We start from the raw sequence: 16,860 nt of genomic DNA, 5'->3' as shown, positions 1-16,860 counted from the left end.
TTATATTTTTAATTTATGAGGGGAGGGGAAGAGGTCAGCAATATTTGTAAAAGTGCTTTGGGTCCCACAACAATACAAATCCAAAAGCTTATATAAATCTCTAATGGTTCCTTAAAACACATTGGAATGACATTCTGCCAACCCCCCCCCCCCCCTCAATTATGTTAGGACAAGGGGGGGAGAAGGTGGTAAACATAATTTCTACAAAATTTTGGCCTATAAACCTTACATAAAATTTTCCCACTATACTTCAATTAGTTTTTGAGAAATACATAATATTACTATGCTCCCCCCCCCCCTCCACCCTAAAGTTTGCAGGTTGTGAGAGTATGGGGGGGGGGGGGGCAGAATTACTAAAAGTAACTTGGGCCATATGTAAACTTAAACTGAAGTTTTTTCTACTGGTTCTAGGGTAACAGCCTTTAGGATCAAGTTGTAAATTGGGAAAACCTCACTTATAGTAGTAAAAATTGTTCTAAATGAGGATGAAGTGTGTAGTTTACATATGAAGTGATATCTAAAGTCCTCAAATGTTAAACTCACCCTTTTTATTTGATGAATTAAGGTGTTCACTTTTGCATATATCCTTGGAATTCTTGTAATTTTAGGCATTTTTACCACAAAACTTCAAATTGCAATATCTGGCAAGAAGGAGCAGCTAAGATTTAATCTCCAACGGATTCTGACCACCACTGTACCCTATTTGAAGGCCCCGTTGTCCGTTTCTTTGGAGATTTTTTTTTATCTAAGGTTTTGTTAAGGAGACCTGTGGGATGTTAATAGGTGTCAAGACAGCCATTAAAAATAAAACTGGGAGGGTATACCTTCCCTTTTGTTCAACCCTTAATAATTTTACAACCCCCTAAAAATCTCTGTGTAAGCCACAGCCTCCATTTAAAAGAAATACTATTTAATACAGACAGACACACATACATTCTAACTCTTTTATATCATATTAGTTATTTATCGCATAGTACCAAAGACATTTTTCTGCGGATAGAAAATGAAAAATTATAAGATTAAAAACAGTTATGTTAGCCACGAGAGCCAGATGGCCTTGGCTTAAAAAAAACTGGTATTAATTTTATGATCTTTTTTTTAATATTCACAAAAAAAGGTCTGTAATACGATGCTTTACATGAATTTAAGTAAGGTTTAGAACATGTTCTAAACCACCGGATATTAATCAGTTTTGAAGATACTGGAAAACACTTTCTGCATAGATCCCTGTTGACATACTCCAGTATAAGTTTACTAGGGTCCACCCCACACATAGACAGATCACTACCCCGACATTGGGGTAATTCTGAGGGGGTGTTTAGAGTTACACAAAAACATATAATAATTTTTTTATTTAAGGAATCCATAGGACATTATACATTATTCTGGTACCTAAAGTTTTTTTTAATTGGTTGCTCAATAACTTTAAGTACTTTTATTTGCTGGTAGAAATTAGCATATTCTAATCTTTCAAACTACTTAACCTCAATTTTATAGAAAGAGATAATTTTGTTCATTATCATGGGGAACATACATCACTTCATCTTTCATTGACCTATCACTTAATACCCCTAATATAAATCGAAAAATACAAAAGTATTCAATTTTCTTACATGTAAATTAATTTGAAGTAAAAATACTGTTTAAAATCGAAAACAATATTTTTGTATAACTTTCCTGTAAGAAGTAGACCATCCATATACCACTTGACCCTGTTTAGTTGGGGAGGGTTCCCGCGCAGTACCTCACAGTACAGGGTGATGTTCTGCTTCCCATTCTCTTTCACTGGTGATATGGGCTCCATTCTAGATAGATAGATAGTTAGATAGATAGTTGGTGAGGTTTCCCTCGCAGTACTTCACAATACAGGGTGATGTTTTGCTTTCCATTCTCTTTCACTGGTGATATGGGCTCCATTCTAGATAGAGATAGTTAGATAGATAAAGAGTTAGATAGATAGATAGTTAGATACATAGATAGATAGCTAGATAGATAGATAGTTGAGGAGGGTTTCCGCGCAGTACTTCACAGTACAGGGTGATGTTTTGTTTCCCATTTTCTTTTACTGGTGATATGGGCTCCATTCTAGATAGATAGACAGTTAGGTAGATAGATAGTTAGATAGATAGAAAGTTAGATAGATAGAAAGTTAGATACATAGATAGATAGTTAGATAGATAGTAAGATAGATAGTTGGGGAGGGTTTCCGCGCAGTACTTCACAGTACAGGGTGATGTTTTGTTTCCCATTCTCTTTCACTGGTGATATGGGCTCCATTCTAGATAGATAGATAGATGGTTTTATAGATAGTTGGGGAGGTTTCCCTTGCAGTACCTCACAGTACAGGGTGATGTTTTGTTTCCCATTCTCTTTCACTGGTGATATGGGCTCCATTCTAGATAGATAGATAGTTAGATGGATAGATAGATAGATAGCTAGCTAGAGAGGGTTCCCTTGCAGTACTTTACAGTACAGGGCGATGTATTGTTTCTTATTTTCTTTCACTGGTGATATGGGCTCCATTCTAGATAATTAGGTAGATTGATAGATATATAGATAATACATACATAGATATGGTAACTTTTTAAATATAGTTTTTGTTTTTGTGTTCATTTTTCTGTCATTGGTGATATTTGATGTATAATCCAGACAACTCACTGGTTCTAGGGTTTGATTTTAATTTCTTTTAACAAGAAGGTCTATTTTAAATAACGCATTGCAACCAGATATGCGTTGGGAAGGGGTTTAGACACCCATTGATACAACAGGCTTTGTTTGTTATCTCCTTTTTTTGTAAAAATTTCCTTTAAGCTAAAATCCTAGCAAATATCTGTGTACGTGCCTTATTTTCATTTTTAGTACTTTTTGTTCTTTCATTACTTGTCTTTTCAATTTGTCAGTCCTTTTAATTAATACTCCCTAAGCAATAAACTTTAATGCAATGCATAATGTATTTTTTTGCGTTTTATTATATACAAATACATATTTTATTTATTTATTAATAGTAAATAGTTATGTAAATTATACTTTCTTTCTTTATTAAATTAACAAAGTTATTCTTCTTTTGTTGAAAAAAACTAGCATTCCTTTGAATATGATGTAAATAATGGAATTTTGAAGTAGTTTGGCTCCCCTCGGAGTTCAAACAATTACATTTTTTTTTCTTCTTAAGAAAAAGGCTATATATAAAAGAATATAAAACGTCTAAAAAGAAACTTTTTTTTTCATCCCTTCATCGCAGAACTAGTAGATAATCTTAGAAATTTTATCCCTATATTAGAGGATAGAAGATCTCAGTATATCAATCTATAATACAAAGCAGAATGATGTCTGTCTGTCCGTCTGTCCGTCCCTTAAGATCTTGGTAACCACTGAACCGATCGGATTCTACTCTTCAGGGAATATACATACTGGTCCTGCGGTGGTTTTGGGCTATTTTCTTGGTGGGTGGGACACCCCCAACCCCCCCAAAAACAAAAATCCCCTCCATTTTTTTTTGCTGAAGATTTCCATGGTCCTTTTTTTTTTATTACCCTAGAGGCTAGGGGCGAAGTCGCTAGTATCCTTATATAGAGGTAACAGAATGTGTGAGAAAAATTGGTAACTTTTTTTGAGGAGTGTATCTAGAAGTGCATCTAGAGGCATCTGGGGCGTAATTGCTAGTATACTGGTATACTAGTATTGTATCATAAATCATAGTGGGGGGGGGGGGGGATAAATAAAACACTCCATCCTTATGATATTGATCTAACTCATTTGGAAATTATATTCCAACTTCCTAACTTCTGTCGTAGGATCTATTGTTTTCAACCTCGTTTTTTTTCAGGTTCGGTATTTACTCACTAAAAACCAAAACCTCTAAATTTGAGTCCCTATCATCTAGAGCATTTGTGTTAAAAGGTGGCAGAGAATTACCCTAAAACCATTCCACAACATTAATGAAATAGCCTAAAACCACCCTTACCTTCCAAGATTTAAATTGCTTCTCTAATATTGAGATATTGTCCTAGAAAAAAATCATTATGCCTCCAATATTTTTGAACTTCCCTAACAGAGTTTATAAATCCAGGCCTATGCAGTTCTGTCCCAAAATAACAAATAAGTTTCTAAAATAACAAGGGGGATGGAGGGGGGGGGGAGTTATCTATAGGCAAAATGAAAACTGTTGTAGTTAAAGCAAATAAATGACGCTATTACATTCATAAAGAGGAACAAATAATAATTAATTAAATGAAAATTGCATTTTATAAATACGCCATTTACTATTTGCGTCAAATATATTTTATTTTGTTTGTTTGATATGTTTTTAATTGTATATATTTATCATTTTTTAACCCGCGACCGTGGCTCAACACGTAGCGCATCCGCTCGTCGTCGGGAAGGTGATAGGTTCGAATCTCGGGCCGACACCGCGTCATAACTAAAGACGTTAAAAATGGTTCCTACTGCTGCTATGTCAGATGCGCGACATAAATAGTTAGAGTAGGGGGAATGCCTTGGCCCAAAACAGGCGCAACTCGTTACCATGCACAGTTGGGACTTCTCAGACAAAGGTCGTGCATTAAAGAGAGTTGGTTGTCTGATGGATGTTACTTAGCCTAATATCCTTGGGTGTTTGGACAGAGAAGGGTGCGTTAGTCATCCTTAGTTCTCCTGGATTGCTGGACCAGGACCTGGACAGTACATCAAGTCGATAAGGTCCGGTACTGCAATCCCGCCCGTACGAGGTAATCTAGGTATCATTTTTTTTTAAAGTAATGAATCTATTAAAATCAATTAATCAAAATTTTAAAATTTTCTCTTAATAATTTAACATTTACAGTAGGGACTTTCGTCCTTATATATTCATCTCTCAATTTAATTATCTGTCTGTCTGTATGCCCCTACCTAAATAATATCTTTGAATACGGTTGATAATAACAATAATAATAATACAACCACTTTATAAAAAACTTCCGAGGCATAACAGTTTTTTGCACAAACTTTCTCTTCAAGTCCAAACTTCACCTTCCTAAAACATCCACACTACACTTAATATTTATGTCGCGCACCTGGCATAGCAGCATGTCTAGATATATTATGTGATTTGAGTCAAGATTCGGACCCATTACCTCCCCGACGATGCGCTACATGTAACGCTACAGAGGCGTTTATAACTGTCTGTATCTATATATCCTATTATATAAAATTTAACTTTAAACCGATTGAGTTTTCTATTTTATGAAAGTTTCTATCTATCTATCTATCTATCTATCTATCTATCTATCTATCTATCTATCTATCTATCTATCTATCTATCTATCTATCTATCTATCTATCTATCTATCTATCTATCTATCTATATATCTATCTATCTATCTATCTATCTATCTATCTATCTATCTATCTATCTATCTATCTATCTATCTATCTATCTATCTATCTATCTATCTATCTATCTATCTATCTATCTATCTATCTATCTATCTATCTATCTATCTATCTATCTATCTATCTATCTATCTATCTATCTATCTATCTATCTATCTATCTATCTATCTATCTATCTATCTATCTATCTATCTATCTATCTATCTATCTATCTATCTATCTATCTATCTATCTATCTATCTATCTATCTATCTATCTATCTATCTATCTATCTATCTATCTATCTATCTATCTATCTATCTATCTATCTATCTATCTATCTATCTATCTATCTATCTATCTATCTATCTATCTATCTATCTATCTATCTATCTATCTATCTATCTATCTATCTATCTATCTATCTATCTATCTATCTATCTATCTATCTATCTATCTATCTATCTATCTATCTATCTATCTATCTATCTATCTATCTATCTATCTATCTATCTATCTATCTATCTATCTATCTATCTATCTATCTATCTATCTATCTATCTATCTATCTATCTATCTATCTATCTATCTATCTATCTATCTATCTATCTATCTATCTATCTATCTATCTATCTATCTATCTATCTATCTATCTATCTATCTATCTATCTATCTATCTATCTATCTATCTATCTATCTATCTATCTATCTATCTATCTATCTATCTATCTATCTATCTATCTATCTATCTATCTATCTATCTATCTATCTATCTATCTATCTATCTATCTATCTATCTATCTATCTATCTATCTATCTATCTATCTATCTATCTATCTATCTATCTATCTATCTATCTATCTATCTATCTATATATATATATATCTACCTATCTATCTATCTGTCTATCTATCTATCTATCTATCTATCTATCTATCCATCTATCTATCTATCTATCAATTATACCTGAGCCTGACCAAAGGTGTGGTAAGGACCTCCACTCTAATACCTGGCTCCAACTTCCCTCGGCCAATCCTGTTTTCATGGAGAAATCAATTTTTTATTTAGAGGACTTTTATTAGTATTTTCTCCAAATGTCTCATGTTGAGCACAAAAAACACCCCAACCCCCCTCCCTTATTTTCGAATTTGTGTGTTAGATTAGGTCAAACTAAACCCCGAACCACTTCATTACGCAATCTACATTTTCCTGGATATTTTGTCTACGGTAGTCCATAAGTGTACAGCTTTACAGTACATTGTTTCTATTTGTTAAAGCAACACCTATGATAAAAGAAAAAGATTCTGTTTAAAGTAAAATGCTTATATTTCAATCAAAATCTATATTTTTGTATTTTTTACCGATCCACGTCATTATGCAAATCAAAAGAAAATCAATGAGAAAACGTTTGTTTTGCCCTTTTTTCCACTTTTAAAAATTAATTCTGATAAAATAACAATTTTTTAAGGGATTTATGCATTAATTATAAGGAAAAACAGTTTAAGGTAGATTTTATTGATTTTTCTAAATAAGAAATAATTGAAAAAAAGAAATTCTAACCCTATCACTTTAGAGGACAGCTGCCGACCCCCAGTCTTATAGATGAAGCTAAATACATGTAAAAAATAAAAATTTGCCTGAAAAGTATACAAAAATGTTTTTTGATGTGTTAAAATAATCTATTTTAAAATCTTGATTTTGAGGATGATGGCCTTTAAGATGCTCTTTCTGGTGGTGATGGTGAGCTAAATGTTATCAAAGTGCATGCCCTTGAAGAAAACTTATATATTAAACTATGGTCCAATTTTTGTAGTCATAGCAGCCTCCAGGCAAGCAATATTAAAAAAGAAAATAATTGCAATTTTAATTACTAAAATTCATAAAGTAAATAATGTAGTTTTTAGATAATGGTTATATTTCATGTCGAGAGGCTCCACTGGAGGCTGCTATGACTACAAAAAATGGTACATAGGTTAATAGACAAGTTGTTGTAATGGTCATGTACTTAGATGACATTTAGCTCACCTTCACCACCAGTAAGGGCATCTTGAAGGCCATCATCCTCAAAATCAAGATTTTAAAATGGATTTTTTTAACACATCAAAAAACATTTTTGTATACTTTTAAGGGTAATTTTTATCTTTAACATGTATTTAGCTTCATCCATAAGACTGGGGGTCAGCAGCTGTCCTCTAAAGTGATAAGGATAGAATTTCTTTTTTTCAATTATTTCTTATTTATAAAAATCATTAAAATCTACCTGAAACTGTTTTTCATTATAAATAATGCATAAGTCCCTTAAAAAATTGTCATTTTATCAGAATGATTTTTTAAAAGTGGAGAAAAGTGCAAAACAAACGTTTTCTCATTGATTTTCTTTTGATTTGCATAATGACGTGGATCGGTAAAAAATAAAAAAAATATAGATTTTGATTGAAATATAAGCATTTTACTTTAAAAAGAATCTTTTTCTTTTATCATATGTTTTGCTTTAACAAATAGAAACAATGTACTGTAAAGCTGTACACTTATGGACTCCGTAGACAAAATATCCAGGAAAATGTAGATTGCATAATGAAGTGGTTCGGGGTTTATATTCAGGTTAGACCCGTAGAAATTAAGCCTAAATTTTTAGATCCACTGGGTCTTTTCTTCCCATATGGTTTAAAGAATTTACCCTTTTAAATTTAATTTTTAAAAGTTGGGTGGGGGCAGGTTTAGTGACCCAAAAACGCTTTGTGGGAAAGCATCAAAGGACTCAAATAAAAATTGATAATCCTGCCTGTTTTCCAGAATACAGGTATAACAACCCTCGTCAGCCACGCTCATGGATCTGATCACAAACCACGCATTTCCAGGCTGAAAATTAAGCTTTTTTAAAGCATTTAGCATTTTGACAATAAAACAAAAATTAAACATCCAAAAGTAGCGAAGCCCAAAACAATCATGGGGTTGACAAACAGACAAAGTGAGTTTTAGAGTAATTTTTATGTTCTCGTAAAAATGAAAATATTGATTAAATGAATATATTGCATAGGATCTTTAATAGCAGCCAAGAAAATATTATAGTCACGGACGATAAAGATATTTTACATTCACAGTTGAATAATTAGTAAAGGATAGTTCTTAACATATATGTTCGTTTTCCCATTCTACTAATTTCGATCATTGTAAGTTTCCTGTAGTACAAATACCTTAAAAACTAAGTAATTTTTGTTCGTTTTTTTATATTTTGATACGATGTGATTATTCTTTTTTATATTGTATTGCATTTTGACACGATATCATAAGCTCAGCAATGCATTTCTATAAAAAGCATATTAATACATATATTCTGGATAATATGATGATTAACAACAAATATTTAAAGACTAACATACCTGGATTATGTGTTTACTGGCATTCATGGAGAAGGCGTTGCCATCCCTCAACCAGGTGATGCTTGTCAGCCCCGCAGGGTTAGCCAAATAGTCACAACTGATATTTAGATTCTCACCCTCCTTGATTCTCAGTACCTTACTCCTTAATATTCATGATTAAGTATCTATCTATTTAATGGATATGTTATGAATGTCAGACCCGCAGGGTTTGCCAGGTAGTCACAGCTGATATTTAGATTCTCACCCTCCTTGATTCTCAGTACCTTACTCTTTAATATTCATGATTAAGTATCTATCTATCTATATGTGAATCAGGTTAGGCTTGTAAGCCCCGCAGGGTTAGCAAGATAGTCACAGCTGATATTTAGATTATCAGCCTCTTTAATTCTCAGTACCCTACTACTTAATATTTATGATTTTATATATATCTATCTATTGGATAGGTTATGTATGCCACCCCGCAGGGTTAGCTAGATAATCACAGCTGATATTTAGATTCTCACCCTCCTTGATTCTCAGTACCTTACTCCTTAATATTTATGATTAAGTATCTATCTATCTATATGTGAATCAGGTTAGGTTTGTAAGCCCCGCAGGGTTAGCAAGATAGTCACAGCTGATATTTAGATTCTCATCCTCCTTGACTCTCAGTACCTTACTCCTTAATATTCATGATTAAGTATCTATCTATCAATCTTTGAACTAATTTCCAGCAGCCCCGCAGGGTTGGCAAGATAGTCACAGCTGATATGTGGTTCTCACTCTCTTTCATTCTCAGTTTTTTTTCTATATGTTTTTTTATAATTTTGATATTTAGCATCATTTTTCCTTCATTCCTATTATATTTTTATCATTTATCTTTATAGTACCTTTTAAATTGTGTATTTATCACATACATATTTACATTTACACAAATTTTGGAAAAAACGTTGCTAATATTTGACCTAATCATCCTTGTTTTCTATAATTCTACCTTGGTTGAATAACAGGAGCAAACTGTACACTCAGACTGATATTTGCTATGCGTGGCTCCAGTATTTCTGTTACTTCGTTGGATGCCTTGCAATGGATAAACCCGTTGTGGTCACCATAGCTCACTGGAAATCTGAAAATGTGTAGGAAATAAGGAATCACAATAATGGATAAGACAATGGACGAAAACATTTTCTGTAGATAAATTAGGCACAATAATTATGATTAATTAAGAAAAAAGACTTTTTCAACTAGTTTTTGTATTGTTTTAACTTTTGTCAGTACAACTTCTATAGTAATAATCCGTCGTTTTTTTTTGCTACTAATGCATATAATTTTCAATGATAATGAAACATTAATAATTCCATTTTTATGAAATGAAATTAGGCATATTAGAGACTGAATAGTTGATATGTAAAGAAAAGTAATAGTTATTTCTCGCATCGTATTATAAACAGAACCCGGTATTAGTGTCGGACTGATTATGACGTAACAAAAAAAATTAGCCAATGAGAGGACATTATTGACCAATATGGTAAAATTCATAGTAGCCTCTCATTGGCTAATTTTTTTTGTTACGTCATAATCAGTCCGACACTAATACCGGGTTCTTATAAACAGCTTTCCGCGGATATAGAATGTACAATTATAAGATTAAAACCAGTTTTTTAGCCCAAAGGTGCCGAAGGCACTGGCTAAAAAGACTGGTTTTAATCTTATGATTGTACATTTTCATATTCGTAGAAAGCTGGATATAATACGATGCTAGACATAGTTTTTTTCGTATGGATAAGAACCGGTTCCTATCCACCGGATTCGAATGAATACGAGAAATAAATTTACCTAATTTTACTTTGAGTTACATAAGTGCCATCTCCTAACAGACTTGCTATGTGCTTCACCTACAAATAAATTAAATAAATATTACAGTTCATTTTGTTCACATGATTTTTTCAAATCAATCAGTTACGTGTAGAGACAGTTAATAACACCTTTTAACTTATTCGTCAGTCAAAATGGCATTTCCTCCTAAAAGTTGTTTGATAATATTATTAATTATCCAATTTATTTTTTTTTTTTTTATACTGATTCTCAGGACGATTAGAAACACATTTATAAGCGAAGTATTTTCTATATTTGTAAGTAATTATAATTGTATTAAATTGTAGTTTTGTGAAGTATCCTTTATTCAAGTAACTTTGGTATATAGTTATTGGAAAATTTGTTCAATCTTGAAACAAATTTTTGATATTATATGTGGTTGTTATTCTCAATCTGTTACCGTCTGATATGTTGAGCTTCGCTTATATGAATGTTTCCTTCCCTTCCAATAATACATTTGTTTTGAGCAAAAATAAGAATTGAAAAATGAGAAATAATCAGTGGAATGAATAATAATAATAATAAAAAATATTATAGGTCATAACATATTTTTTAATAAATCAATTACAAGAAGACACCGTTTAAGTTTAAGGTCAAAATGTAAAACCGCTTAACGTATGCGCTAGTCGAATAGCAATTCTTTTATTTGCTTGTTATTTTTCGAGGTAAATCCGGCTTTTATAACAATTAATTCTATGATATATCTAATTTATTTTTAATTCTCTGGAAGATTAGGCACACAATTAATAATAATCAATTCTTAAAATGGAAGTTTTTAAGTAACTTTGGTATATAGTTATTAGAAATTTATTAGTTATAGTTTTAATATAATTTTTAATATTACATTGGTCATTTATATTTTTTGTAGGCACTATAAAGAGCTTAATATTACATCTTTTTACACTTTATTCATTACCGTATTATATGATTAGCTTCGCTTTTATGAATGTTTCCATCCTAGTATATAATGTTTAGTATATATGTTTTGTGGAAAAATAAGAATTGAAAAATGAGAAATAATCAGTGGAATGAGGTTTACTCTCCAATTTATAATGACATATAAGTCTTTGTGGCATTGTGCCAAAACTTTTTTTTTGTATGAGGATCATTCTTTTTAACCTTTTTTACAAGGAAATATTATTTCAGTATGGCTTCGAAACTGATTAATATCCGCGGGATTAGAACCGGTTTTTAACCATACTGAAAAATCATGAATATCATCAATTACAGACAATTTTTCAAGAATATTAAAATAAAAATAATAAAATTTATTCCAGTTTTGTTACTACGGGCCTTCGGCCCCGCATGGCTAACAAAACTTGCTTTTATTTAATTTTTCTTTTTTATCAGCCCCCCAGGAATAGGGATAAATAGATAAATGAAATATCAACAAATTTTAGGTTAACTTTATATGATGATAATGCCTTTTTTAGCAACATAAATTGCATAATGTATAACCTTATTATTTTTGCACTTTTTTGCATTTACAAAACTCAAGATTTGGCATATGCAGAATTAACCAAAGGACACACGTTGTATATTCAAACAGGCTAAACTTAAACCAAATTCAACATTTTAAAAGAGAAAGAAACTTTGGTGATTTATTTTCTTTCATCAAAAGGGCATTTAACCTGCCATAAACGAAACATAGTTTTCTTGTTTTATCGGTTATACCATACCAATTACAAAATCTTACATAAAAATTTTAAAACTTATACATCTAGCTAAGTATATTTTTTACAATATTGTAAAAACATCTAAATAGGATATGCAATGCAAAGTGACTTGTGTGAATATGTTAATTTGTGTGCGAAAATTAGCAGGGAGGGAGGGGACAATGAACTGTTTTTTACACTAGTCCCCAAAGTTTTAAAACAATGCTTTCTTGTATGTTGAATCAATAACTTTGGGGACTTTTGCAGAATTTTAATTGGTTAGTTATTAAGTTGAGTGTCCAAACTTTTCAATCACTAATTACTGTAATCAACAGGAAGGAAAATTTTGTTTATCTTCATTGGGGATGTAAATTGATTTACATTATACTATTTAAACAATATTATTTCATGATACTTTTTTCTTGGAAGGTTAGACGTACCTAGTACCCTCCCCCTCCCCCCTACATGTTTTTAAAAACTGAACTTGTTCTATAAGAAGCTTTAATGTAAAGGAGAACCATATCAGTTGAGCAAATAGCAAAATCCTTAGCTATAGATACACCGACAGATAGACATAATCTTATTTTTATATCAGAATTTTTGTAACTTTTTTCTAATTTTAAATTCAACTAAATTAATTGGAGTTTCAAACATTTACCTGGTTTGTTATTAGAGGCGTGGAGCCATTATACCACGTTAATACGGCAGCTGGCCTCGCTCCTTTGGATACACACTGCAGCTGTACTAGGTCACCCTCTACTATGTCTTCTGTTACACCTTTCATAGATAGGATAGATATATATATAGATAGTAAATACGGCAGCTGGCCTCGCTCCTTTGGACACACACTGAAGCTGTACTAGGTCACCCTCTACTATGTCTTCTGTTACACCTTGTATAGATAGATAGATATATAGTTAATACGGCAGCTGGCCTCGCTCCTTTGGATACACATTGCAGCTGTACTAGGTCACCCTCTACTATGTCTTCTGTTACACCTTGTATAGATAGATAGATATATAGTTAATACGGCAGCTGGCCTCGCTCCTTTGGATACACATTGCAGCTGTACTAGGTCACCCTCTACTATGTCTTCTGTTACACCTTGTATAGATAGATAGATATATAGTTAATACGGCAGCTGGCCTCGCTCCTTTGGATACACATTAAGATATATAAGTTTTCCGGAATTTTAAAGTTAGGGGGAGATTTGAAATCTGCGTCAAATTTTAAGGATTTTTTATAAAATTCGTTTTTTCTATAATTCTTTATCTAAGAGCGGAAATGCATTTTAAGTTAATTAATTTTGACCAATAGGATAGGTGGATTTTAAACTACCTGCGCTCTAATTGGTTGAATGATGTACGACATCCAATCAGAGCGCAGATTTTTTAAATCCACCAATCACAGATGCCAAAATTAATTAACTTAAAATGCATTTCCGCTTTTAGATAAAGAATTATAGAAAAAACGAATTTTATAAAAAATCCTTAAAATTTGATGCAGATTTCAAATCTCCCCCTAACTTTAAAATTCCGGAAAACTTATATATCTTAATACACATTGCAGCTGTACTAGGTCACCCTCTACTATGTCTTCTGTTACACCTTGGATAGTTAGATAGATAGTATCAAAAATGAAGATTTTTAAATTCGAACCTTTCCTGTAATAAGAGTCAGTTAGTCCGTCCGTACGTTAGGAACGAATAGGTTTTTCGTTAATTTAGGAATATTAGAATTGTGCTATAGATTTGAGACGTTGCATGACGATTTCTGTATTAGGTATATACTTTTTAGAAACGTAAAAACTTTAAAAGCAATGTTCGTACGTCCATTTCAAATATTTTTATTTTTAACTTTTTTAAAAACATATTTTAATTTTGATTTAATTATCTGATTGATCTGATTTTTATAATATTGATTCCTGAGACAACAATGTACAATGTCATAAGCAAATCATCTCTATAATCAAGTCCTAAAATGTAGGTATGTCCTATATGACATTTATATTCAACTTATTCAGTTCTGACTCTCTACAAGTGTTAATGTTAGTTTGTCTTGCCGTTTTAAGGCTTTGCTTTTATGGATGTTGGCATCCTTGTTTATATACAAAATTTGTCAATTGTATAGTTATTTAAAGACTTTTTATTCAGATACAAAGTTATTAATGATTTTATATTGTTCATAATTTCTATTGTTAAATATTTCTTTTATTTTGTTTCTAATAAAATTAAGTTTTTTGTCATGATTGTCTACGTTCATACAACATTATTAAAATTTTAACGTATAAAGCTATTTTATAAAAATGAAATTTTTAAGTATTACTTTACTGTTTATTTCATATCATACTCTTAAAGTAACAAGTGTCTGTCTGTTTGTACAGATATAGTTATCCCGTACAGTGTAGCTTCTTATTGGTCATGGGAAGGTTTTAAACTATTTTGGGAAAGTTACAGCCACCATACAAATATAAGTAGGAAAAAATTACCCAGTCCAAAAAAATGGAAGGTCGACCTTCCACATATATGTATATATTTATCTATCTGTAGGACACCATCTAATGGGACAAACTATCTATCAATGTATCTATCTATCTATCTATCTCTGTATATATGTATGTATCTATCTATCTATTTATCTACCTGATATAACAGTAGATAAAGGCTGTAGGACAACATCTAGTTAGACAAACTATCTATCTATCTAACTAAATAACCATCTGTCTAACTATCTATCTATCTATATATCTATTTATTTACCTGATATAACAGTAGATAATGGCTGTAGGGTAACATCTAGTTAGACAAACTATCCATCTATCTAACTAAATAAACATCTATCTATATACCTGATATAACAGTAGATAAAGGCTATAGGGCAACATCTAGTAAGACAAACTATCTATCTAACTAAATAACTATCTATCTATCTATCTACCTGATATAACAGTAGATAAAGGCTGTAGGACAACGTCTAGTTGGACAAAAGCTTGCATGTAGTCTTTTAGAGCTTCACTTTGGACCCTGAAGAAAATTTAAAACTTTGGTGTTTTTTTTCACGCTATTGTAATTGAATGTGCGGCTTAAGTTGGCATTGGCCGAAATTAGAAGTTGTTGCTAAGAATAGCTGAGGTTTAGTGATGCTGCGGATTAAAGGGAACAAGCTGATGGGCTTTCTCGAAATCGTGCGGCTAGTTATGGCTTCAGCTAATTCAAAGCCGCTCAGATTAGTGCAGCTGCAGCTTCAATATAGCGGTTTTACTAATTTTAGCTGCGACTATTAAAAATACTAAAATGCTTTACCTACAACATATCTTCTCTCCTAGATGTTCTCTTTTCACTCTAAAATTAATTATTCCAATTAATGTCCTATCTGATAATTTTAGAATGCATGTTAGACTATAAAAGTTTTAAAGATTTTTAATCAATATAATAGATTTGAAATCTGCATAAAATTTTAAGGATTTTTTATAAAATTCGTTTTTTATATAATTATTTATTTAAAGGCGCAAATACGATTTAAGTTAATAAATTTTGACCAATAGGATAGCTGGATTGGAAACTACCTACGCTCTAATTGGTTGAATGATGTACGTCACTTAAGCTTCTCCAATCAGAGCGCAGATAGTTTTCAATCCACCAATCACAGATCTCAAAATTATTTAACTTAATTTGTATTTGCGCCTTTAAATAAAGAATTATATAAAAAACTAATTTTAAAAAAAATCCTTAAAATTTTATGCAGATTTCAAATCTATTATATTGATTAAAAATCTTTAAAACTTTTATAGTCTAATGCATGTATCATATGTATATCCTTTTAATAAAGTAAAATTATCTCGGCCTGTCTGTCTGTGTGTACCGAAACTTTGAGGGGCGTTGCCGCTAGTTAATAAAAATTAAGACGTTGAATTAGTCTTATATTAAAGTAGACATTATATATCAAAAATAATTACTTATAAAACCTATGTCATCTGAATACCGCATACTCTATTGATTACAATAAATGTTATTTCTTTTGCAAAGATAGATAGTTGAAGTCAAATTCTGATAAATTTACTAAAGGTTAGCCACTAATTGTAGAGTAGCTTCGCTACTTATGATGGTGATACTTACTTTATAGTAATGTGTTTACTGACTGAGGTACTAACATTTGTCTGAACTGATATGGTCTGTTCACCCTAAAAATTGTATTTTGTTTACTATTTTAAGTGTAAGTTTATTAAATATTGCAATCTATCTATTTGTATGTATCTTCTTTTATCTATCTAGAAAATATATAAGTTATGTATCGCATCGTATTATAGACAGCTTTTCGTGGATTTTAAAAAAATATAAGATCTAAAAAAAACCTAATAAAAGCGGTATTAATTTAATGGTTTATATATTAATTCTGTTGGAAAATAGTATGTCATTCGATGTTATTCATTATTTTTCAGTATGACTATGAACCAATTCTAATCCACCATATATTAATCGGTTTCGATGCCATACTGGAAAAAATTTTGAACTCAGATGTTAGATAATTTTATTTTTGCTGAAAAAAATTGTTACAATTTATTTTTAGTGTTATTAACTATCTATACTTGTTTTATAGATTCATTTTATAATAATTTTCCTTCTT

At 31.4% G+C, this 16,860-nt stretch overlaps 1 protein-coding gene across 1 annotated transcript in view; it reads right to left on the bottom strand.

Moving 5' to 3' along the window:
* Nucleotides 1–16,860, bottom strand: part of LOC145324592 (synaptogenesis protein syg-2-like) — a 164,152-nt gene that overhangs the window by 79,045 nt on the left and 68,247 nt on the right. The window contains exons 7-16 of the mRNA XM_080167173.1: nt 16,353–16,417; nt 15,540–15,578; nt 15,175–15,260; nt 12,897–13,015; nt 10,545–10,603; nt 9,703–9,834; nt 8,730–8,871; nt 8,132–8,208; nt 6,316–6,384; nt 1,674–1,805 (exon numbers count right to left, since the gene is read on the bottom strand). Coding sequence (XP_080023299.1) covers nt 1,674–1,805; nt 6,316–6,384; nt 8,132–8,208; nt 8,730–8,871; nt 9,703–9,834; nt 10,545–10,603; nt 12,897–13,015; nt 15,175–15,260; nt 15,540–15,578; nt 16,353–16,417 — 920 coding nt within the window. The remainder of the gene's footprint in view (nt 1–1,673; nt 1,806–6,315; nt 6,385–8,131; nt 8,209–8,729; nt 8,872–9,702; nt 9,835–10,544; nt 10,604–12,896; nt 13,016–15,174; nt 15,261–15,539; nt 15,579–16,352; nt 16,418–16,860) is intronic.

This window comes from Acartia tonsa, chromosome 7 (assembly GCF_053477335.1).
Source record: "Acartia tonsa isolate MP-2025a chromosome 7, ASM5347733v1, whole genome shotgun sequence".
Classification (NCBI taxonomy): Eukaryota; Metazoa; Arthropoda; class Copepoda; order Calanoida; family Acartiidae; genus Acartia; species Acartia tonsa.
The sequence above is the reverse complement of the archived record's forward strand: the minus strand, read 5'-3'. Positions and strand labels throughout refer to the sequence as shown.